This window comes from Haemorhous mexicanus, chromosome 4, assembly GCF_027477595.1.
Source record: "Haemorhous mexicanus isolate bHaeMex1 chromosome 4, bHaeMex1.pri, whole genome shotgun sequence".
Classification (NCBI taxonomy): domain Eukaryota; kingdom Metazoa; phylum Chordata; class Aves; order Passeriformes; family Fringillidae; genus Haemorhous; species Haemorhous mexicanus.
Window position 1 is genome coordinate 34,504,908 of NC_082344.1, and position 24,592 is coordinate 34,529,499.

General features: G+C 37.2%; 1 protein-coding gene across 3 annotated transcripts in view; it reads left to right on the top strand.

The window, feature by feature from the left end:
- LOC132326371 (uncharacterized) overlaps positions 1-24,592 on the top strand; it is a 57,473-nt gene that overhangs the window by 14,739 nt on the left and 18,142 nt on the right. For 2 of the 3 annotated variants that reach the window (XM_059844428.1, XM_059844430.1), the window contains exons 9-15: positions 1,566-1,762; positions 3,996-4,060; positions 4,321-4,427; positions 7,435-7,546; positions 10,839-10,941; positions 21,829-21,868; positions 22,884-22,935. In XM_059844428.1, the coding sequence (XP_059700411.1) occupies positions 1,566-1,762; positions 3,996-4,060; positions 4,321-4,427; positions 7,435-7,546; positions 10,839-10,941; positions 21,829-21,868; positions 22,884-22,935 (676 nt within the window). The remainder of the gene's footprint in view (positions 1-1,565; positions 1,763-3,995; positions 4,061-4,320; positions 4,428-7,434; positions 7,547-10,838; positions 10,942-21,828; positions 21,869-22,883; positions 22,936-24,592) is intronic. The other variant, XM_059844429.1, reaches the window with a different exon arrangement.

Here is a 24,592-nt window from a genome sequence, read left to right on the forward strand (position 1 = left end):
AATAGTTTCAAAGACCAGTCAAATGAAGTATTATTTTAACTGATTTGATGTGTCCACCAGCTACCATACTTTTCAAATTTGTCTGCTATAAGTGTTAAAAGTTGCTGATCTCTGGTAACAGATCTTGTGTCTTAATCCTTTTTTAAAATAATGGAGTTATGTTTGAATATTCTTGATGATAAGAATCTGCTCAAACTCCCATGAACTTTTACAAATGTCCCTTAAGAGTTCGCTGGTACTTTTGCTTACTTTCTTTCAGACTTTGTGGATTTATGTTATACAAACTGTGTTCATGTAACCTTTGCTGATAACCAATTCAGTTGTGTGTTCAGCACATTGTTACCACTACCACCCAATAATAATTAAATTGAGTGATAGGCTGGTTTTAAGTTTGTGTGAAAGACCTGAAGGTCATTGGCTTTAATGAGCTTGGTAAAGTTCACCACCTTTCATTATTAGGACCTTTTTAAGAATGGTTTAGCTTTTGCAAGGGGCTGTATCTCCTTAACTCCTCTTTTTGTATTTATTTTATGTTGTGGGACACTTGTACAAATTTCAGGCTTCCTGTGAGAGGGAAGGGAGCCAGGTAGACTTTCCAGAAGAATCTTTGCACTCTTAATTTTAATTCTCAGGTATTTCTAAAAAATTTGAAGTTCTTAATTTTGCTCAAATTCTCTGTAAATAAATGAAAACCTTTTAGCTAGAAAAGCAGATGTCTGGATCTTGTCCGCATAATCCTGAAAACTCTGCCCTGCTGCTGTAATGACCAGTTTGTGCCTCTTATTATGAGTTATTTGATCACTTTTTTAATATTTTGCTTGTGAGAATATGAGGAGGAAGAAGAATATTTTAATTTATGAACATGTCCATAATTTCACTGCTTTTCTTTTTGCCGTGCCTTGTAATTTTCTGTTAGTTCTGTCTTCTGTGTGCTGAAGATCTTTACTTTCATATGTCTTTCTGTTTTCAGATTATGACTTTCTTGCGTATAATTTTTTATTGACATGTGAAGTTATCCTTTGTAGGTGTGATTATTCCTGTTTCCTGCTTCCCTTCATCTCTGAGGTTCCCAGCACAGTTTGTTCTTCTTGCTTTGGCTGCCTTTTTACGAATCCAGGGTGCAAGGTGTATTTAGATGTCTTCACTGTCATGCTGTGTGTGCTGCTGTAGCCAAATGGGGCTAGAATTAACCATGGTTTATTTAACTGTAAATTTGCATCTTTAATCACAGTCCTCTAATTCTTTCAGCTTCTTTTTACTTGAACTGTTTCTGTTGGTGTCCTCCATTCCTTTCCCTACATCCATGTTTGCAGGTGGGATCTCCTGTTATGTCTATGTTACTTTGCCAGACAGTAGACTGCATCCTCATATTATTTCAGTTGAGCAGTTTGTTCAGGGCTTGTTTTTTAGTGTATATTTCTGTAGAGACAACCAGATAAATTGTAACTCTTGACAGGTTTTACTTGATTGGCCATTTCTGTGAAATTCTGGTGTGTTGTTAATATTTCTTTTCACTTTCCCTTCGTATTTATAAGACTTTTTTCTAAATGTTTTTCATATTCTAGGCACAACATAGGCTTTCCCATTGTAGAATGCTCTTCTGAAGGAGACTTTATTCTTTCCAAACCACCAGACACAGGGGGACTGATCTCTTTTGGCACTGTAGCTGAGCAGCTGGTGTATGAATTGGGCAATCCTCAGCGCTATCTTTTACCAGATGTTACATGTGACTTTTCCCAGGTTTCCATCACTGAAATTCCAGGTTAGTCCTCTTTCATGTAATGATATCTGTGTCAATGAAGTGTGTTATCAAACAGAAGCAGCTACTTTAATTTCCATTTAGTCTCTGCATATTTCTTGTTAAATCAGTTCTTTAGAGTCATGTTTTATTAAACTGATACTTTCAAGGACTTCTGCTAGAAATTCCTTTATAAATTTTGAACGTGATCTTATATATATATTGCTGGCTATTTTATATTTTCAATCACTGCTCCTTTTGCTTTATTTTTTAATGCCTGCCTTGCACCTGTCAAGTCCTTAAACTGTTTATTCAGTGTGAACAACATCAAGACAGCTTCATTATGATTTCAGTATTTTTTTAAACTGCAGCTAAATTTCTTTTCTCAAAAGAAAGTTTTGTACCTGGTTTTACTTAGGGCATTTGAAGTGTTGGTAGCAATGAAAGGCTGTGTATTTCAAAGCACTCCTTGGTAATGGCGTTTTTCTTACACATTAAGGTGGATCATGGTAGAAGAATGTTTAGGTACAGGATCTCCACCAGAGAATCTTGTTCTTAAAAAGTCCATTTGCAATCCTCAAAACACTTAACAGCCAGTAGACTAAAGATGGATATAATGTATGTTCAGAATTTAGCTTCAAAAGGAGAACAAAAAAAAAAACCTCAGGCTTAACAGATTCAAAGAGCTATAATTTGAGTAAGACAGCTTGAAAAAAATTTTATCTGTAGTCATCTAAAGTTTGCCTTCTACTGGATCTGTATTATATTTTTTTCCTTCTAATGAAACTTACTTGTTACAGAATGCCAAGTGTCTTTCTAAAGCTTAGAACAATCGAAATCTCAAAAACTTAGTGCGATAAACCTGAAAATGTGGTAACATTAAAAAAGTTTTGCTTGAGTTAAAAAGAACATAACCTGGTACAGTGAATCTTCTGCTCATGCAACAAATGGCAGTCTGATAAGGCCAGCTTGCTGCTCTTAGCCCCTAGTCTTTCTCTTTTTAAAAAAAGAATCCCTAACCTTCCTATGAACTTTTAGCTTGCAAATGACCTGATATGACATGTTTGAACTTAAAATGAACTTTCACATGAACTTTCAGTTAGTCCTCTTAGAAATATAACAGATGGAAAATGGGCAGATTGCTTAAATATTTTAGTTTGAAGTGCTTTGACACGTACACCAGTAAAAAGAGGCAAGCTATCTAATTTTGCTGTTTATATTGCTAGTTTTATTGTCCTGCTGGATTACTTGCAGGGTTTGAGCTGAGAGGTGCTTGTTTTCTTTTTGTCAATGGATGCTGTGCATTTGGTTTTGTGGTATTTGTTTTCTTGTACTACGCTTTCACCTGGAACATAAAACTCTTCCAGATCTTCACCTTGAAGGGAGGGGGATGTAGCTCTATATTTAGAGAGTTAAATTAACCTCATGTCAGTCTTGAGAGACAGTGATGATGTTGTTTGAGTGGTGTGTAAAATTTGTACTGGTGACATTTACTTTTTTAGATATGTTCTGATCTGATCTTTTCAGAGTATTTGTATAAGGGTATGAACTGCTTCTTAAATATTTGCAAACACAGGTTAGGCACAGGTGAGCTACACTATAATTCTGGCTCTAAAACATGAGGTGCCAATCCTGCACTGCTGATTTTCAAAGAGTAGCACCTACTGATTTTCTCCAGCTCAAGCGTGAACCTGGTGGCATCCCAGCAATTTTCTGCTTTTCTTTTTTTGCATTAATATTCCTAATACTGAACATGGTTGTTGCCCTGGAACATATATTCAGACTGTTTTTGTTATTGATAAGAAAGCTAAAGTTAAGTTACCCTTCACTTACTAAGCTCTCAGCCAATAGCTCTCCCTGGTTTCTCATCTTGCTTTGATTCTTTTCCAAGTGAGGGACTGCAGTCCACTCCAGCCAGCTGCAGTAAATTGTATGCTCTGTGTGTGTGCAATAACTGGATATTAAGACGAATGTAAGTATTGAGTCTAATGTCCTAAGGCTGCTTTCTTTAAGTATTATTTAAGTGTATGGATAAACATTTCAATTGCCCTTTTGAAAGGCTCATGGCAGACATAAATTCAGTCACCAGTTTGCTGCTGTGCTTTCTAAGGACTGTCTTCTAAAGGCTCTCTTCTCTGGCAGTACAGCTATCAATGATTTGCTTTTTAATTAAGTGCATTTGATTAATATGTATCACAAAAGAATGTCTTTGAAGTTATATTGAAGAAGCTGAAATACTGATTTTTAACCACTATAGGTTTTGATGGTGGAGCAGTGAAAGTTTGTGGAGCAAAAGGATTGCCTCCTTCAACATTTTATAAGGTACTACCTCATTTTTTGATGTGAAAGGATTTACAAAATCTTAAATTTTGGAGACACTGCTAAAACTTAGCATTGTCTTCATCTTCTCTGCTCCAAGAGTAAAAGAGGTGGAAAATTTGAAAAGGCCAACCTTATTTTGTATGTAAAAACCTGTTACTTTGTTTAAAAAGTGTGTATTTGTATAGATAATGATTGCCAGAGAGCATTTATAGTCTATCTGTGCTGAATTCCATGTAACTTTATAATTCCTTTATCATTAGGTAAATGCCACTTATCTTGATGGCTTCAGAGCTACTGCTGTCTGTCCAGTGGGAGGCCCAAAGGCAGTACAAAAAGCAAAATGCACTGCAGAAGCTATTCTGCAAAGGTTGGTATTTGAGTCTTGCAAGGGCTTCTGGTTTAATTTTTTTTTCCCCAGATGTGATGAAAATAGAGCAGTGACACATGATGGCAACATTACTAACCTTGTAAGAATCCTAGAAGATGATAGTTTTCTTATTGGGGTGACATTTCAAGACTTAAGTAGCCTTTTCAAGAAACTTGTTTTCAGTATGTAGCTGCACTTCAGTTAGGTTTGGCAGAGTGAGAAAAGTGCCAAAATAGATGGCTGGAGAGAAAACCCAATTTAGTGAGGAGCAAGCTGTGATTGAGATTAAATTTTATTCGATACCAGAGATAAACTCATGGGAAACTAGTTTTCAGCAGCTTCTACAGAACTTATTTATGAAAAGTCTTAGTGATAGGAAATGTAGGAAGTCTACTGAGTTTGTGTTTAAAACACACTTTCTAAAATGTGACTCAGTGATGGTTTTTTGGTTTTTTGCTAGAACAGAGTTACAATTCCAAGACTGAGTGATAAACTTACAATTGTATTGTCATGCCAGTATATTTGGGCAAGGAGGAGTTCCTCTTAAATATAATTTCATATCAGGAATCTCAGCACTTTTTCCAGTACCTCCAGTCTTTTTAATTAAGAGATCTATTTCCTGTGCCATGTTTTGTTTAAAGCTTCCTCCCCATCCTGTTTGTAGACCCATGCAGAAATCCAAGGTTTACTGTGAACTTGGAGTGGTTATTCATGTGCCTCTGTGCAGCACTGTGGTGAAGGAGGAGTTGTCTGATTTCCCTCAAGAGAAATGGCAGACAAGAGCAGGCTGATAGGGGCTGTGAAATTGCAAATGCTGAAAGCTCGTGTCCAAGAGCTATTGAGAAAATCAAATGATAGAAAAACCCATCAGGAAGTGGTAAATACAAAGACTCAGACTCAGAACCTCTGAAAAGCCATCTTTCTGGAACCTAGGTGTTTATTTGAGGAAAAAAATAAAATGGTGTGTTTTCCATTTCATGTTTGCTCTTGGACATTATTTCAGACTGGACTATGTGCGTCTTTGCCTGATTGAAACAGATTGCAGTGCTGCTGCTGTCACTGACATCTAGAAAATTAATTCAGCCTGTATACTGTGCTCACTTGAGTAATCATCAGGAGAGCTGATGTGAGGTACTTGAGGGCTGATTAACTGGTGTGAGAAGTAGCCTCTAGCCCATTAAGCATGCTTGTGTGCTAGTTCTCTGTTTTGAAAATTATGATATACATATTCTGCATCTCAAATGTAGTCTTAAACAGCTTAATATGTATAATTGTTTCTTTGACACATCAAAAGATTGGTAGATGTCAGCCCAGACAGAGAATAAGAATTAAGCTGTTCTGATCCCTCTTAAAGGATGCTCAGCAACTATAACTCTTTCAGAAATGTTGTCATCAGGTTTTTTTACTGATTTCTGTTCATAAAATCATAGAATTGTCAAGATTGGAAGAGACCTTTAAGATCAGCATGTCCAACCAGCAACTCAGCTCCATCATTATAATCCCTAAATCACATCACCCAGTGCCAAATCCAGACATCTCTTAAACACCTCCAGGAGTGGTTACTTCACCACCTCCTTGGGAACCTACTCCAGTGCCTGACAGTTTGAACAGTGGAATTTTTTTTTTCTGATATCTAATATGGATCTCCCCTGTCTCAGCCTAAGGCCATTTCCTCTGGTTCTCTCACTGCAGGCACAGTAGAAGGAGCTGGCCTTGTCCTCAGTATACCCTCCTTTTATGTGTGGCCTTTTTCCAGACGTTTTTCTAGACCTTTCACAAGCCTTATTGCCCTTCTATGGCCATGCTGCAGCCCCTCAACGTTCTTTCTAAAGTGAGGGCCCCGAAACTGGACACGGGATTTGAGGTGTGGCCTCACCAGTGCTGAGTACAGAGGGACAGTCACTGCCCTGGTCCTGCTCTCCACACCATTGCTGATCCAGGCCAGGATGCCACTGGCCTTCTTGGCCACCTGGGCTCACACTGGCTCGTGTTCTTCTGCCTGTCAGCCAGCACCTGAGAGTTTCTGCCAAACAGCTCTCAGGGCACCCTGGCCCAGACTGTGGTGCTGCCTGCGCTTGCTGTGAACCAAGTGCAGAAGCCAGCACTTTGCCTAACTGAGGGAACTTGAGGCACTTGTCTTTAGGCCATTGATCGAGCCTGTCTGGGTCTGTTTCAAGAGAATGTTCTTTCAACTATCCAGCTTCCAGTCTGTTCTAGGTTAAGTTTTGTCCACTAGTCTAGTGGCAGCAAGTGCAGAAAAAGGCACGCAAATTTAATGTGCTTCATTTATACAGGTCCAATTAGTTGTTAGCCTAAGACATTAAACAGCTTTGGCAGCTTGTAAGATGACTTATTTTGCTTCTTTCTTGCGTACTTCTCCTTTACTAGTTTATTCATTATTGAAAGCAGAAGGGATTTAGCAATATGTGTGTGAAGAAGTCTTTTTGAAATAATCTCTGGTGTCCTTTTATTTTCATGATTCTTTGTTACATTACTAACACGTGAAAGGGCTAAAAATGACCTGCAGAATGTATTTTCAACTGTAGAATCTGTAACTGTAATGTTTGTAGATAAATAATTTAAAATAACTTAGTACAGACACAGTTTACAAATTTAGTTACCTTAAATTAGGTTCTGTTTAATTTTTATCTCATAAAAAATAAAGGTGGCTTCATTGGTAATGCATGAACACTTTTGCAGCTCATTTCAGCAACTAAAGAATTGTATTTTGTATTAATGTTCTGTACACTGCTTCACTGTTTCAGGTGCTGTGGTTATATTTATGACAACAATGATACATTAGCAGTGTCTTCCAAATGTCCCACCAAAGCAAAAAATGTTGTTTGTTCTACCAAGCAAAATATATATCCTAACAAAATTCCAGTATTTCAACTGATAAAATCTTTTATACAGCTACTTGACAGAGTTAACTTCTGTGGACCACAGAGGGCTATTTCAGATAATAATTTTGAGACAGTTTACTAATTAAAAAAATAATTTGTTGCAGGACTCGTCTTATTTTCCGTCAGCTTGGGTATGAAGATTACAGTGCAGTTAACATACAGGTTTTAGGGTCTGAAGATACATATGGACCTCATGCTAGAAGGAGTGTAGATGGTGTAAGTATGCAGTGGAGTGTTCTTAAACTTTTACTGACCTCTTTTAATCTTTCCATATTGTTATCTTTTCCACAACTTTAAAGGAAGTCACTATCATCTTGGGAATTTCACCCCTTCATGTTGCAAAGAACTCACTGTCACTACTTAATGTAGAAAATTAACATTGACAAGGTGTTTGCAGTATTGGGTCTTCCAGAAGTGCTGATACAAAATCTTACAAAAATGTTGTTGTACTTTGTTCTGATGGTCTCCGAAAGAAATACCTTATTATAAAAACTTCTGTGGCATAGACTTAAATTGCATTAGATGTAATGCAGAAAGACCACATTATAAAAATTGCAATCAGGAAATCTCAGCATTAACGTTGCCTGCACAACTTCAAAATTATCTGTGAGTACTACTTCAGAAATAATCCTCAACTATGTAATTCTGCACTGTAAGTGCATATGTAAGAATATGAATGATGGCCACAGCCACTGCAGCTGTGATATCCATGGTCTTGTTTTCCTAATCTAGAGAATGAAAGTCCTTTTTAAAGGAAGAAGATTGTAAATCATGTCCTCACTTAGACACAGTTTAAATATTTAGACAGTTCAGTTTGTTCCAAAACAGTAGCATTTAATTCTTCCTTGTCAGTGGCAGTCTTGCAAAACTCTTAAGGTACACGTGGCAAAACTCAACTCTGAGTTTGTTCTTACGAGTGCCGGCATTTTATCCAACAGCTTGTATCTAAAGGAAATGTGAGCATGGTGTAGAGAGGGACAGTGGACTTCTCACTAGTGAAACTGAGTGTTCTTAGAAATTGGTCAAGTTATGTCTACAGCTGTTCATTTCAGTGCTTGAGTTTCAATTTCCTTCAGCAAAGCAGCAAGAGTTGCCTCCTGAAGACTGAGCTTTATAATGTGGTCTCTTTCATTTTAGGACTATAAACCCTGCAATTTTAAGTGTCTTGCTAAGAGTGCAGAATCAAAATTCTGAAACAGAGGAACAGATGTTCCAGATGTTCAACTAGTCTGTGTTCAGTTTGTACCAACTCCTGATCATTACACATTGTAATATATTCTTTAATTGAATTGTTATATAGGAAGTTCTGCAGAAAGTGAGTAATGAGTTGAAGTAGAGCAGTTTCTCCCTCCTGATTGTTCAGTTTCCCTTGCTTATAGTATATTAAAGAAATTTTTTCAATGAAAGAGAGTATTAGTACTTTCTGTATTTCCAGCCTTAGTTCCCAGGTCTTATATTAAAAGTAAACAGAGTGTTATCGCCATTGTATGTGCTTCTCATCCATGCCTGAAACAGGATGTGAGAGCTAAGGCTGAAATACAGGAAATCAGGCTCTATTGCCTTTCATGCTTCCTCCAGCATTTTAGAAGAAACTAGCCAGGGGAGCTTTCATCTGGAAAGCAGCCGTGGTAGTTTGAGAAAAAGGACTGGGGAGTGGAGTTTGCTTTTCCATTTAAAATACAAAGTCATAGAATCCCAAGGAGAACATTTACTCATTGGAGCTTTAGGTAGAGATAGTGTAGTCACTTAAGCACTCTTTCTTATCGTGTCCTATGCAAAATTAGACCTGATTATTTGGGTTACTAATCACAGTACTCAAAACCAGAGCCATACTATGCTAGGCTGTATGTTAACATATAAGAAAAAATAGTTCCTGCTTTGAAAGTTCTACCACCTAAATTTGAAGCAAAGAAGCAAATACGTAACTGACTTTTGCAAGACAGGGTAAGTTGAACAATATTTGGAGCTCGGTGTTGATACGTGGTGTGGCTGGACTACTTCCCATGCACGTCTGTCATACTGGTGCAGTGGTTAACCTTTGCAGCTGTGAAAACACTGTCTCCCAGCCTTAGGTAAGCCTGTAGTCTGAACTGCTGTGTGGACTATTGACTGTTCCTGACAACACAAAATACCCTTGAGAAATAGGAAAGAGTGACAAGCCCTTCTTTTTCTCAGACTTCTCTGCCTGTTGACGTGACTGCTGCCCTCACTCTTGACAGCACTTTGTCAGCACCAGCCCAGCCTGAGCTAGAAGGGGACCTGAATCAGCACTGAGTAATTTTAGTGATGTTTGATTTTTAGTATCCCCTGTTCTGTTGGGGAGGAAGGAGTTATGACAGTGACAATGAGTTTGTGGTTTAGAAATCTGGGATGTGTTTCATGTAAGCTGTTTTTTAATAGTATGTCAGGCATTTAGAGTTTGCTACATAAAAACTGTATATGTTCTGTTAGTTTTTTGCTAACCCTTTATTAATTGCTTTCCAAGACATTGTTCAGACTTTGTTTTTCTGTTTTTTTGTTTTAATTCTGATACTGTAAGAATAATTGTTTCAGCCTATATATATATATACCAGTTTTAATACTAGGTTCATCCACTCCAAAAGGATTCGGCTGATTTTCATAGACCGTTGTACCTTGCATTTGCAGGCAGGGAGGTAAACATGGAACTTTAAATGGAATGTTGATTATATGGTACAGTCTAGAACCAGAAAGCAGATGTGAATGCATGAGGATGTTTTTTTGCAAGAATGATTCCAGTTGATTATTATTTGTAGTAATTTAATGAATCTTGTGATTGCTTTAGGAGTACTGAATGTTAAAATAGTGCATCCATCGGCTGTGTATTTTGTATGGCTGTATAGTTTTGCATGGCTGTGTATTTTTTGTGTATTGATTCCAATGGTAGATCCTTCAGTGGCTGAAAACAGAATTTTTGGAGAAGTAAAATTTGAAATGAGAGACAGTGCTTATCTGCGAGGACAGGTGTTTTGACTAGAGTAGGGAGTACATTTGGTTTATCTTTAGAGGGAGCATCTGCTCTTCTCTCTAAAAACATGGTGTTTTTTAAAAGTTCTGTTCTCACATTTATCTCCCAAGGATTAGGTTTGAATTCTTTTCTGTGGACTGATCTGCTTCCTTATTGATGCTAAGAGACGTGAACCTGGCTCTCTAACTTGGCCCCAGAGTACTCTCAGTGCTCTTAGAATAAGAGCAAAGTTTGTTTGCCCATTCCACTGGCAGTGAAGCCAAGTATTTGGTATTGTTAGTTGCAGTACTTGATTCTTGGAGAATGCTGGAGAACAGGCACAGTGCCCTAGTGACTTGAAATACCCAATAGTTGATTCCATGGTATTCCAAAATAAAGATAATGAAAAGCTAACAACAAATGATGGTGGATAAAAAGTCGTTGAATGATTTAACTCAAATACTCAGCTACAGTTAGTTTTCAGTTTTGTAAGTTTGACCAATGTTCTGCATCTAAGCTAATCTAATTTTAACCTTTTTGAAGCAGGGACCTCGAGAAGCTGTTATTTGGCTTGCTGTACACCATAAACAAAGAGAAGCTGTAGAAATCTTCTCCAAAGAGATTGCACCAGCTGGAACTGGCATGGGTAATTATTCATATCATCTTCTAAGAATTCTAAAGTTACTTTTTATTCTCTGAGCATGACTAGAACCCAAAAACTTAGTCATGTTAAGCTTCCTTACATTGTTCATAGTGGAATAATAATTTTTAAAGGTATATAAGCTTGGTGTAGAAATGCAGCAGACATTAGCAGAATGATAAAATGAAAGTCCTCAAAGTTCAGCTTTGTATTCCTTTTAGATTCTTTATTCTTCCCTTGCTGCTACTGTTCCATCCTGGTTTTTTCCCTTTTCCACATCTGTCTGTTTTTCTACCTGTGACTGCACTGATGTGCAGCAGTGATTTACTTTTTCACCATGTTCCTAAAACTTAGTAATGCTATTAGACTTCGCTGCCAGTAAACACCAAATGTTACTCAACTGGCAAAAATATACTCAGTGTCCACCTATAACACTGCACTTTAGGAAGAGATGTGCAGTTTGAGAGTTTTGAAGGTTCTCTTCTTCATTATCTGGTGTTGCTACAAAGAATTTTTATTGATGCTACTGTACTTCTAACTGTTTAATGTACAGCTGCTTGTGTAAGTAATTACAACATTCATGTATAATTTAAAAAAATTAATACTGCAGTGATGATGCTGACAATCTGCATCTTAATTCACAGTGTGTATTAAGTACCCATCTTAAATTTTCATCCTGCAGTATTAAATCTAACCTCAAATCATTCTGTCCTCAGAATTTGATTTTGTGATGTATTGCAAGATTTATTTTTTTAATTGATGTGTGAGGTAAAATCAAACCACTGGAATTTGGTTAAGTCCATCTTAGTTTTGAGGGTATATTTTTAAGTATTTGCTTGAAGGTCATGTAATGTGAAATTATCTGTGCTTCTATCACTTTCCAAATGTTTGTTTCAAAAAAAGGCACATTTGGTTTTTTGTAAATGTCATTGGTTTCTCTGAATTTTCTGGGGTGATCTACTGTGTGATTATTTTGAGCAAAATTTTTTCTCTTCTACTCTGAAGTCCCTTAGGTGTCACCACTAAAACTCTGTGAGTTCTAAGCTCTTTCATGTGTTTTGTGCGTAAATCACGAGTACTCATCCCACTTCTATTATCCGTTCTAGATGAATTTAAATTTTGACAGCCTAATTTGAGGACCAGAGCCTAGATATTTTGCAGTGGCCTCTGCATATCTTAATGTAGACTATATCTAGGATTTATATAGATCTTCAAAATTAAATTCCATGGGCTTTACCTGAAACTCTAAAGTTTCATAGCAAATCTAAAATACTGATTAATGGAGGAATAGTTAGGTATTGCCTTGCAATTCTGAACTAATTTTTTGCCAGTTGGTTAAAAATTATGTAGAAGTGTGCACATTCTCACAGTCTGTGTTATAGTCTTTACAGTATTTACAGAGAACGGTTTAATGCAGGTTGGGGTTTTCTTTAAAGCTGTCTTTATAGAGACACACAAGGTCAGCACATGGTGGTCCTTTTTTTGTGTGTGTGTCTACAATATAGATATGATCATGTAGAACTAACTGTAAATACTCATTGAGATAATAGTTTAAAATGTTGCCATTCTGAAGGCTGATCAGCAGGTCAGTATTTACCATAGATGTAAGTTGCTTCTAAAGACTTGGAGTTTTCCTTATGAATGAAGGATAGTATTCTATCCTTCAAACCATCCTACCAAATTATCATTTCTGTAACTAGTTAGGGAATCATAACTGAAGTAATTTCTTCTTTTTCGTAGTGTTTTCTCCATAGCAGACTGAGAAAGTAAAAATCTATTCTTACTATTTATTCTCTGTCTGCATAGACAATGCCTTAGAAAACATCCTTTAGAATTAAAGAAAGCTGTGTGGATTTTAAAATCATTACTTATTTGTAAGGTCCAAAGCTAATGGACCTGTACTTGTCTCTCCATTCTTAATCTGTGCTTCTTTTATAAAGCAATTGCTGTGTATTTAAACCTCATTTGAAGTCTGAAAGTGTTGGTTTTATTAAGGGTTCATTTTTTTCCTTTTACCACTGATCTTTCTAGAATGAAAAAGTGAAAAATCTGTCCTATGTGGGTTGGGTGAAATTTGTAGAATTTAAATTGAGTTGCTGTAACATGTGAACATCTGTGCCTTGAGGTGGCTGGCAAACTTTCAGTTCTTGTTATCAGGGCTTTCAGTGATGAAACAAATGGATTCCTGTGTGGAATAGGGTTAGGCAGTCTGTGTGGATAATGGTTGGGGTGCTGAGTTTGTTTCCTAAAGGAACAGTTTAAGCTTTCTAGAACATCCTGTAGAAGTTTTTCTCAGAAAAAAAAAAAAAACCACATTTCAATTCTTAGAGCTGCTGCTAATGAACAGCAATGGGAAAGAGGCTATTTCTGGAATCATCCGAGGCATCTGGTGATAAATAGCACTTTCCCTTGCCAGGTACAGGACTGCAAAAAGTTTTTTGGCCTCCATGACATAAATGACTACTGTCAAAGGCTATCAGGGCTGTTTACTAACATGCTTCCAAGTGCATAGTCATTCTTTTTTTTCTAATTGTGGAAGATATATTGGGACTGCTTCACACAGTCACTTGTTTCAGTTGCTGTTGTGTGGTAAATTTCTGTATTACCTGTGCCCATAAACTCTTATGTAAGCAGAGAAGGGTCAGATTTGGGATCTGAATAAGCTACTTGTTCATGTGGAATATGTTTAAAGCAGTGATTAAGAAGAATGTTTTTAATTTTCTTTCTTCAGTGAGATTTAGAACTTTGCAACACTGCCAAACAGTAATTAGTGGTGTTCTAATAATTGCATCAGCTTAACGATGCTTAATTTCTGACAGTAGAATTCTAGACTTTGCTGTGAAGAGCAGAACAAGGAATTCTTGATGCTTAATTGCCTTAAAATGGGCAGCTCCACAGACAAGACTAGTAGGGATGGGTAAGTGATCTTGGGAACAGAAGCCAGAACTAAGACTCTTGAGGTTGTTTTTGTTCTAGTGAATTCTCTAGTAACAGCGTCTGGTGTTCATTTCCCTCCCCATTTTCCCTGAGCTTTTTCCCCTCCCCTCTATTTCACCAGGACACTTTTGCAAATGATTACAATTCTCCAGAGTGTCACAGCTTCAGGGAGGGGCAGAGCATGCCCATGGCAGTATGGTCACCTTCGTGAGAGGGTCAGACTGTCCACAGGCAGAGAGCCCAGAACTTGAGCCTTGCATGCCCTGTGTAAGTGCTCTGGGCAGTGAGCAGCTGAGGTCCTGTGCTGTACAGCGCTGCACCACTTTTTCTCACTGGACATTGAATAAAAATAGCTGTGGCTGCTGTCTCTTACATGGATAGAGCATGCCTGTCAGATGTGGCTTTGTGCTTTGAACATGGATCTGTGTGATGTAACTGCATGTGGCTTTGTTCTGCCAGAATGGTGGCAGTTGTGGGGATACACACCAAGTGAGATTTTAAGCATGAGTGGCTTTTCCCTATGAAAATCCTTTAAACAGTGAAGTCCTGTGTTTCTAAGATGGCCAGCTTGGTCTCCCAGCTCTCCCATGTTAGCTCACTTCCAGGAGGCGAGATAGGGTTATTTGCAATGACTCTTATTGTCACTTTTTCATTTTCTGCATATCCTTTAAATGAAGAACAGAGGAAAAGCAGAAAAATTACAAATCCTTCCTAATGGACACTAGGGAGGAAGGAGTTGATGATTTGCAGAGTGATGTCACCTGAACTGAAACACTTAGTTCCTTTATTTTTGGACATTTAAGAGTGACCTTTGAAAAACAAAGTACACTTTTAGATCTGTACTGGACAAGAAGGAAAAAAGAAAAAAAAAAGGGGGGAATATTTTCTCTTCTGCTTGGACTGGATTTAGTGGTTGAAGAGTACTGTTTTTAACTATATTCTTCTATCCCATCAGTAGCAGTTTGCTTGTTGCTCCTAAGTGCTGTGTAGGCAGTTGTACAGATAATAGTCTTCATATATAGCACCTTTCATCCAAGAACCTTTAGCAAGCTGTGTAAAGATGATCAGCTAAGCTTTCTAGCATCTAGTAGCACTGGAAAGTATTCTGTCTGCTTTACAGATGGTTTCCTGAGATAGTGAAAGAAAGCATAAGCACAGAAGAATGTGAATCAAGAGTCCTTGGTTCTGCTTTCCCTGTAAGAAATGCTGAAAAACAGCACCACCAATATTTAAGGGGTCGCAGCTGGCTAAAATTTAAGAATGGGGAGTAGAGGAGAAGAGAGATTGAGAAAATAGATTTGATGGTTCAGAATAAGGGTGTAGAGTCACAAGAGCTCCTGCTGCATCTTTTGTAGTGAAATCCAGAAGCACTGTCACTTCTGGTGTTTCATCAGGTGGTTTAAGCCTGCTAGTCACTACTTGTGGAGCTGTCAGCTGGAGTTGGTTGGTAGTTTTGATTTGGCAGTATCATAATATGAAAATTAAAAATTGTATGTAAAATAGGTGTTGATTTCTTTAATAATCAGTACTAAAACCCTGCTTTTGGTGTTTTTCACTTAGGCTGAATTTAAATCACTTGGGTCAAAATGTTTTACCTGTTTGCCTGATAAACTTTGGAGGGAGTTTTCAGTTGCAGTTTTTCAGATTTTGCAGGGAGCAACAGTAAAATTAAAATATCTTCTTTTCCTTCCTCTAGTTGAAAATCACATAATAATTTTGTTGAGGAGTGATCTTCATAATGCTTCACTTCAGAGACTTAAAAATGGATGTTAGGTCTTGAGTATCAGATGTGCTTTTTAGCAAATTTAGAGTCTTAATGTCAGTATTTAATAACTTCTGACTTACTTTGCAGCATATGACTTCTGGATATGATAAAATTTTGGGGAACTGGTATATGTCAAAGATAATAAAACTCAGGCCTTGTAAAAGGAGAGCATTGCATGGCTTCTGATCAATTTAAGAGTGCTTAAATTGTGATTCCTCACCCCTCCCCTCCACACTAGTAGAAGGACAACGATCTAAAGGCATTGTGCCAATCTGAAATTCCCAATTTCTTATGAAATTGCATCCTCTGCATAAAAAGAAGGAATGCTGTCTATATGTTGAAATGGACTGAAACCCGTGTTTGTGCTATGCAATATATACAAGGAGTTAGACCTGCAAGAGGGAATTTGAGATGTTGCATTTATTAAGAAGCTTCTCTAGTCAACAATGAATGACTGAGATTTTCATTGTTATTCCCTGACTTTTTTTCCTAATTCTTTTTAAATTCCCATTGTAAGATCCAGCAGGACACATTAGCATACTTTCACAGAAATTGTTTTTAAGTATTATTAAAACTGCAGAGGAGACTCTTAAGCCCAGAGAAGAATTTGAACTTAGTGTATATAGACATGCCATGTTGGAGAGTGATTTGTTGTTTATTTTCTGTTTGGAATGGAAGACATTTACTGTAAACTTCTGTTGAGTGTGGTATTTAGTTCACAAGTTCAAATGCTTAATCAGTTTTCATTTGGATTGTGCTGCTCTGATGAACTTAAAGGGATACATACTATTTTAAAAAAAAGGCCAAACACACCTTATCCCATCTTTTAATATTTTTTTTTGCAATTAATACTTGAGTTTAACCTTTTAATTGATACAATTATTCTTTCTGTTTAGTCCTCAATAGTCTGAAAGTTGATAATAGCCAGGATTTTTTTTTTATCAGCAAGCAGCAAGTTTGCTTGGCTTTGTGCATGCTGGTCTCCTGAAAAAAAAAAACAACTTCCAATCTGTCTGTACAGTTCAGTCCTAATAGTGGGGTCTTCACTGCTTTTTCCTATTCTGTAAAGTGAGATTCCTAAACACATACACTCAGATTTTTAAATCTGTGGTAAACTATGGGAGTTCAGTGCAGTTCTGCAACATTCAGTCCATAGAAGTTCACCTTCACTTCATGAAAGCTAGCAAACCCATACCTGGTTTGTGTTACTCAGTGAAAATCTCTTTATTATGTACAGTCCAGTCAGCCAAATGGTTAGAAATTTAAATAATTTCTGTTGATTTAATGTCTTTAAGTTGTCTTCTTTAATTCAGATATTTTATTCTGAGTGAAATGCAGTATAGAAGAGGCTCAAGAAGAGCCTTACTGTGGGAATCTGGCATTTATAGTTTAACTGGGGTTCAGTAGCTAAGAAATGTTTTACTAATAGCTGAAATCATGTGCTGACCCTTATTTCACATTAAAATGACCGGAGTTTGACACCAAGATGACAGCTGGTTAATACAACTTGAGATTTTAAAGTGCTTGAGTATATGTAAATATTTTGACTGATGTCCTGAGTGTGTTGGAAGATACTTCTAGAAATGTCCTTGTTGTAGCAGTTTACTGCAGTCCCTGTTTTTTTGAGAATAATAGTGCAGAAGATAGTTTATCTGCTGTTTTCAGAGGACATACATAGAATAATTAAGAACGTAGAATTGACCCCTGTAAAAAAAGGTTGTATGCATTTTATACTGGTGCTCAATCATATTGTAAGAACTGCTGAGTATAAAACCTGAGATTTCAGATTTCTCTGGTGAGATCACTTAAAAAAATGCTTGACAAGTGGACTACTTTGTCTGGTTTTATATATAAAAACGTGCTTCATTCCTTAGAATATGCAGTAAATACAGTAATAACCTATTGGCTCAGCTAATTCAATCACTGGAAGTATTAAGGTCAAAAGCTGGAAGCTGTTCAGCAAGAGACATTGCTGTATCTTGAAATTCTGTGAAACTTTGAAAAAAAGCCCTTAAGTTTTATTAAACTTAAAGTGCTTAAAGCTTTTTAGATTTCAAGTAGTTGGAGCATTTTCATGCTTTTTTACTGCAAAATATTTTACAAAATGCTTCCTGCAGTCTAGCATCCTTTGTATGTTGCATAATGGTTTATTTTGTTGAAAAATATATGGAATTCTACAGAAGCTTTTTTTTTTTTTTTGACAGAAGTAGATTAAAGAATAATAAGTAATTATCCAAAATTAGGTGTGACCATTCAAGTAGGATTGGAATAGGATAGAGGGAATATTAAGGAGGCAAAGCCAGCTCTTCTGCCATTTGTAAATCTAATGGTGAATAATGAGAGCTGGAAGGAATGAGGCTTGTTTTGCTGGAAATTTGCATCTCATAGGTTGATTGCAAGAACCAACCAGGGTTTTTTATGCTGTGGGGCATTTCACAGGGTGTGGTATATATGACATAGATTATAGTGTATTAGAACAGGGTGGTTCTACATATTGAAATAGGTGCTTATTTGAGCTGATTTTATGCATCTTTTATCAGGGCTGGTTATCACTGGATCCATTCCCTGGATTGCCCCAGCTGAGAGCAACATTAGTTTTCCCGAGTACTCTTCAGTTTGCCTGCTACCTCTGCTCATGAAATTTATCAGAAATTTGCTTTCTTTTCCAGCACATCCTATGTGAATTTTAGAAGAATTTGTATTTGCAAGTCCATGCGCAGAAGGGTTTTACAGGGTGAGAAAATAAAAAAGATTAAGAGGCAGCTGGAGAGATAAAACATATATGGGAAACCAGAAATAGTCAAGCTGTTGTGTATCCTGATTGGGCTTTACCTTGTAATACATGGATATCTGTTCCTACATCTCTGCTCACAGGGGAGTGCTAGACATGGGGTGTTAGTATGCTTTGGTATTCTTGAGATTCCTCTTCATCCTTTAGATTTGGATCAAATTTGCTATTGTACCCAAAATGTGGGAGTCCGCAGGTGTGCTGAAAGAATCATGAACAAAGGACAAAGGAAGAAAACCTGACAAATAATTCTTATATGTACGTGTGTACCCAGAGGATGATGGTTTGGTTTTTCGTAAGATAATTGGGCTGAAAATGAGTAAGACATAAAGTAGACTAGAGGAAGGAGTCATAAAATGAAAAGACAGGATAAGACTGTATGGAGAATTGTGCAGATTAATCAAAGAAAAGCACTTTCTAACTAATAATATATTTATTTAATAGATTCAGTGTAGATTTAAACCATTAAACACAGAATCTCAAGGAAGAGACCCATGCCAGAGCTTAGTCACCTAAAAAGGAGTAGGTTTACCATTCTTACTGCCTTAAGTTTTTCCAATTATGTAATATATTTGGGAGTTAATAAAAACAGTGGAATCCCAGTGGTGTAATTCCCAGTACGTATTGGTTTGCCAGCCCCCTGGAGAATTTGTAGTTTTTTAGGCTTGGTCCCCAGCCACTGTGAGAAAATAGAAGGCTTTTGGATCAAACACTTGAATCAAAATAGGTGTTGTGATACTCAGTTTGACCCCAGACACTGTACCTACAGATGAGCAGGATATAGATGCATTGAAAGGAAGGTCTCCATCTGAAGGTCATCATTCCATTTTGCAGGGCATCAGCTTTATGGCATTCTGAGGCACAGAAGCTGTCAGAGAGTGGTAGTGAGTTCATTGGCTTGAAGTATGAAGCAACTTGTTCAAGAGGTTCAGTGATAGCAGAGTACTTTTATCTTCCTTGAGGCACTAAGGGATGGAGCTCTGATGACAAAAAATGGTCATGTGAAGTTTCTGGGAAAGTAAGATCAAGAGCTTCAATTTAGCTGAGAATCTTAGCGATTTGAGACTGCATTTGAGACTGATTGATATTCTCTGCAAGTAGGACAAATTGTTTGTGTCATTGGAGATAAAGATAAGCCTTCCAGAAAGGAGGGAGAGCATCTGTACAGCTATTTAAGCAAGCAATGCAACGTAAGCATGAATTAGAGCATGAGAAGATATTTTTATAAGAAGTTTTCTTGGGACAGAGTTGATCCAAGGAGATCATAATTTAATTAACAGAAGGTAGGTCTGACCACACTGACAAGTTCACTATTACTTGGTTGTACTACACCTTCCATTGCCTTCTTTTGGTTTACTGGAGAAATATAAAAGGAATCCGAGACCTGGGTTGAGGTGAGGTATAGTGCTCTTGTGCTGTTTACAGAATTAACAAACTGGTTGTGGCTTACAATCAGTAATTGAAGATTTGCTTTGACTTCTCTGCTTGAAGCCTAACTAGGAATTTCATATAGATAAAAATTAAATTTGACCTAAAATTGCTTCCATCATATTTATATTTACATGAACAATAATCATAGCATAGAACTTAGTAGCGTTGCACCGGGGGTGTTGGTGTAGCTTTGCTCTGCAGTTGCAGGGATATCTGTAGTACCTCCAAAGACAGATATGCTGTTACAGTAGCTTGTGCTCATGAACTTCTGAAAGACCAACAGAAGAAGGTTATCCTAGCCTCCAGGTGTGAGCAATTGTTGCTTTTACATGGATTGTTTTCTTGTCTGTGTTGAGAACTGTTTTGTTGTAGAAGTCAAGATCCCTTGTGTGAAAGCAAGTGAATGAAGAGCTTTCTTTAAAAGATTTCAGGAAGTTGAAATTGATGTTGGAGCAAAATCTGGTGTCCTTAATGAGCAGTTCAGCTGCCTAGCAGGAAGTGACCCATATGACAATCCACAGATAATTTAACTAGCTTTATGGACCTGCATTTTCAACATGACCTTACCATATCCACCCTCCTTCCCCAGCAACCTAAATAAACAAACTAGGCACATAATTCAATAAAATCTCGGCAGCTGGTTTTGTTGCTGAGTGGCAGTTCTGCTTGAATGATTGCACAGGTAAGATATATAGGGCTGAAACCTCACTGGATCATTTAAAATTGTGTAATACTTACGTAAAGGATTCTTTTGTTTTCTATCCACTGCCACATTTCTTTTTAGCAGTGCGTAGTGAGCAGGGAGGTGGTTATTTGTGATGCTGTTTCTTTTGAAGGCTTTTTTTTTTTTGCGTGTACTATAAAACATCATAGACATTTTTTGGGAAGTTGCTTCTGATGAGCATGAGTATGGCAAGGCTGTGTAATCTCTGCTGCCACTAGTATGTGTCCACATTGACAAGGCACTGAATCCAAGCTAGAGCAGCTTGATGTGGAGTAGAGCTCATTACTGTTAGCTTTAGTATCACAACAGCTCAGTTACCTGGCTTTTAGCTTGCTTGGAGCACTAACTGAGGGCATTCACACATGCAGAAAGTGTGAAGCCCTTTTTAGCCATAATTAATTTGGCCAAATACACCATGTGGGCAGCTTTCCACAGCACTTCTTTTAAAGGGACTGCTTAACATAGTTAATTAATTCCTAGGCTGATGTAATGTATGCATTTTCCTGGTTTTTTCCTCTGCAATACTGTTTGGAGCTCTGATGCATCAGGTGTTCCTGCTGTCCGTGCCAGACAGAAGGGTGAGAAGCTATGCTCAGGATGAGGAGAGCAGAACTGTTTCTTTCAGAAATACTGAGCTGGGCAGATGGATTTAATGATAGAGCCTGGCAACCTGATAATACAGGGCTGACTTACCACAGATCTGGGCTCGTGCTAGTGCCTTAAACCCCTGAATTGCCTCTGTACCACAGAGAGAGAATGGGATCTGCAATACCCAGCACCTTAAAAAAAACAAGTTAGTTTAAAGGCTGGAGAGAGAGATTCAAATTTAACAGTTAATCTGCACAAGCAAAGTCATATTAAATACTAAAAGAAACCATGATCCATCAGAATTGTTTCTCTGTTCTTTTTGAAAGTAAATAAAACAGGAATGACAAAAAAACTAAGGCCAAGTTCTTTTTCTATCAAATGTGTTATGTCACTGGCATTTGTATACTAAGTATTTGGAAGATTCTAAAGATTTAGTTCACACTTTGCACTTTTTTTTGGTTAAAATTGACAGTTACATGTTTTGCCTTTTAACTTGTATAAAATGTTCAGTTTTGTTAATTTATGAGAATGTATGTAATTTTCTAGAGATTTCCCTGCATTTAATAAAAATGGATCAATTCAAGCTATGGTGAGCTGCAATCTCTGATGTTTTGAAGAGGGCTTTAACCATTCTTTTGTGAATTTAATTTCCTTTTTTAGCCCCTGGCCTCACTGGAATTGTTGGAGGGCGCCCCAGAGTGTAAGTTAACTCCTGACCATTAACTTTTTGTAATGTGTGATGATTCCTACCAGTCACTGTCACAAGCTTCCCCAGCTTGGGACAGCAACCACAGAAGCAACTAAATCTTTGTGTCACTGTGCTTAATAACTGATAACAAGATAATAGTGCTATATGATGCATGCAAATAGTAAAAGTCTGAGTTAAATGTGAGTTATGTAGGTTTCTGATCAGCTCATAGCAATGGCTTTGCTTAATGAGCTGTAGGGAAAACTTGAAATGTGACTTTGTGGCAAGGCAGTAGCTCAACCACATTAATACATGCAAATTTCTGGGCCAGTTTTCTCTTGTAGCTGGTAGTTGGGAATATGGGCCTGCCAAATTTACATTTGCATGAGTTCACTTCACCTAGAAAAGAAGGTCAAATGCCAGAACATCCCACAAAATTTTAGCATGAAACCATTTCATGACTGAGCTGAACATAGCAATATTGAGCATGTTTAGAAAGAAAACTTGGCTTGATTCACTTTCTTTCTAGATATGGCTAAAATGTTGTGGTGATTTATATTCTCACCTTTTCATGCTTATTCATCTAAAACTTTCCTGTCATTTAGCCAATACTGCACATGAAGATGGGAGAAGAACTGTGGCTGTATTTCCAGTAGCCCTGTGTAGCTAGCCTAGTACAGTGGGGCTACTGACAGTGTAGTAGACTTCAGTGTCAAGAAGCACATCCTTTGTCAAGAAAATATTTTTGCTGTTTTGGCTACTTCCCCTCAGTAAAATTTTCTTCAGTTTTTTAAACTTAATAATAATAATTATTATTATTATTCCATTATTATTCTTAATAATGGAATTTAAGGAGTTTTTATGCTTCTCAGGCTTCCCAGAGTTGGTTGACAAACCATTGCTAGTCATGGTTGAATGGATTTAATTTCCCATGTGTTTGGTGTATGAATAGTCCAAAGGTGTATGATGTGCAAGTTTCATTAATTTCGAGGTAAATGCATTTGTGCTTGTTGTTTTGTGTGTCTAGGTCTCCGGTTTTGAAGCCATTTTTCTTCTATTATCCCAAAAGCAATGTTCAGGTAAGACCTGCTTAAAGTCTGAGTTCTGTTCTCTTGGAAGTAATTTGAAAAATCCTGCTGATTCTGGTATTTTTTGGTGACTTTCAGTAATAAAACTGCAAAGTAGTCTGGTGACTTTGATTAAAAAATATTTCCTGAGAGACTCATGTTACTCACACAGAATGTTTTGCAACAGTTGAACTTGTCAACCTTCCATTTTAATTATTGCGAATTTTGTAATATCTTACATCAAAACTGAGCTTCTCTTTTCAGGTTCCTGGAATTGTAGGTTTGAATTATTTTTACTGCATTTGCAAAGAGTGCTTAAGAAAATTTTAGACTTCTTTGGAGCTTAGTGGAGTCTCTAATTTAAAGAGTAGTCAGTTGGGTGTTCAGAGAGTGGAACATTATTCTTCTGAACTTGGATACATCTTCTGAGTTTTTGGGGACTGCTGTATTTTGTGTGTACTACTGGAAATTTATACTGAAATCATTGTATTTTCTCTGATTGAACAGGTTAATAACCTATCTGTAAAAATAGAAGTAGTAATTTCTGTTCTTGCCTGTGTTACAAAAATTGTCAAATTATGAAAGGCTGTCCTACTATTGTGCTGTGGTGGAGGAACCTGTGACTCTGTGGCCCTGTTCAGTTCATAGCAATAGTCTCTTTCAGTCCAAGAATTTACAGTTGAGATGTCTAGGCAGCTGTAGGTGAGACATGACTGTAAGATCACATGTTCATCTAGAGCCTGCTTCTTTTCTGTGATGCATGTACCCCTGTCTAGTTCAAAGTTTTCAAGATAAACAAGATAAACTTGAAGAAATTGCTTTTGCTGAAACCCTAAAGTGTTTGGATTTATAAACATTGTCTCTGTTCTTCTGAGTGCTGTCAGGTATTGAGTTTATCCTTTGGAAACTGCAGACAAAACAATATATGCCCTTCTTTTTCAAGTAGCTTGTAAACTATTGTATCCCTGTCATGCCAAGGCATCCTAATACTCAGTAAGAGCCTTCTCAGCCATCCACTGGCAAGAAACTGGCCAAAGGCTGGAATGTTGGTCTGTGTTAGGCCACAGGTATTGTGGCCTAACAGGTCACAGGTGAGCAGGCTTCAGCTTAGGTTGGCTCTGGGAAGCTTTGGGCGCCCAGGCAGCAAGTGAAACAGTCGGCAAGGGGGGACAAATAAAACAACATGATCAGAAAGGGACTCTTATGGTTTCCTTCTTTAACGTTCATACAGTGCTTAGCACAACCAAGCCCTCTTCTTTAAGTAGTATTCTTCATTAAAGGAAAATATCTTAATTTTACAACTTGATACAGAAGATTCCATTTAGTTATTAAATCTAAGTTAATTACAAACTCTTCACAGTGGAAAAACATTAAAAAAAAAACCCACCTTTCTTGTTGTCTAAAGTTGAATTACTTACTTTTATCATCACTTACATTTTGCCTTATACAAATGGCTTGTCTTTGCCAAGTTTAGTGTGAAATTATTATCTTTATGGAAGTTTAGTCTACCAATGTGTTGTTCAAATTCAGTATTAACTTAATTAGCACCATGTTCCAGACTTGGTAAAATGCTGTTGAGATTAAACAGTAACCTAGGAAGGTTACTGTTAACAAGGGAGGAAAGCAGTGTCTCATTTACTCTTTTCAATACAGAAAATCAAAATCCTTG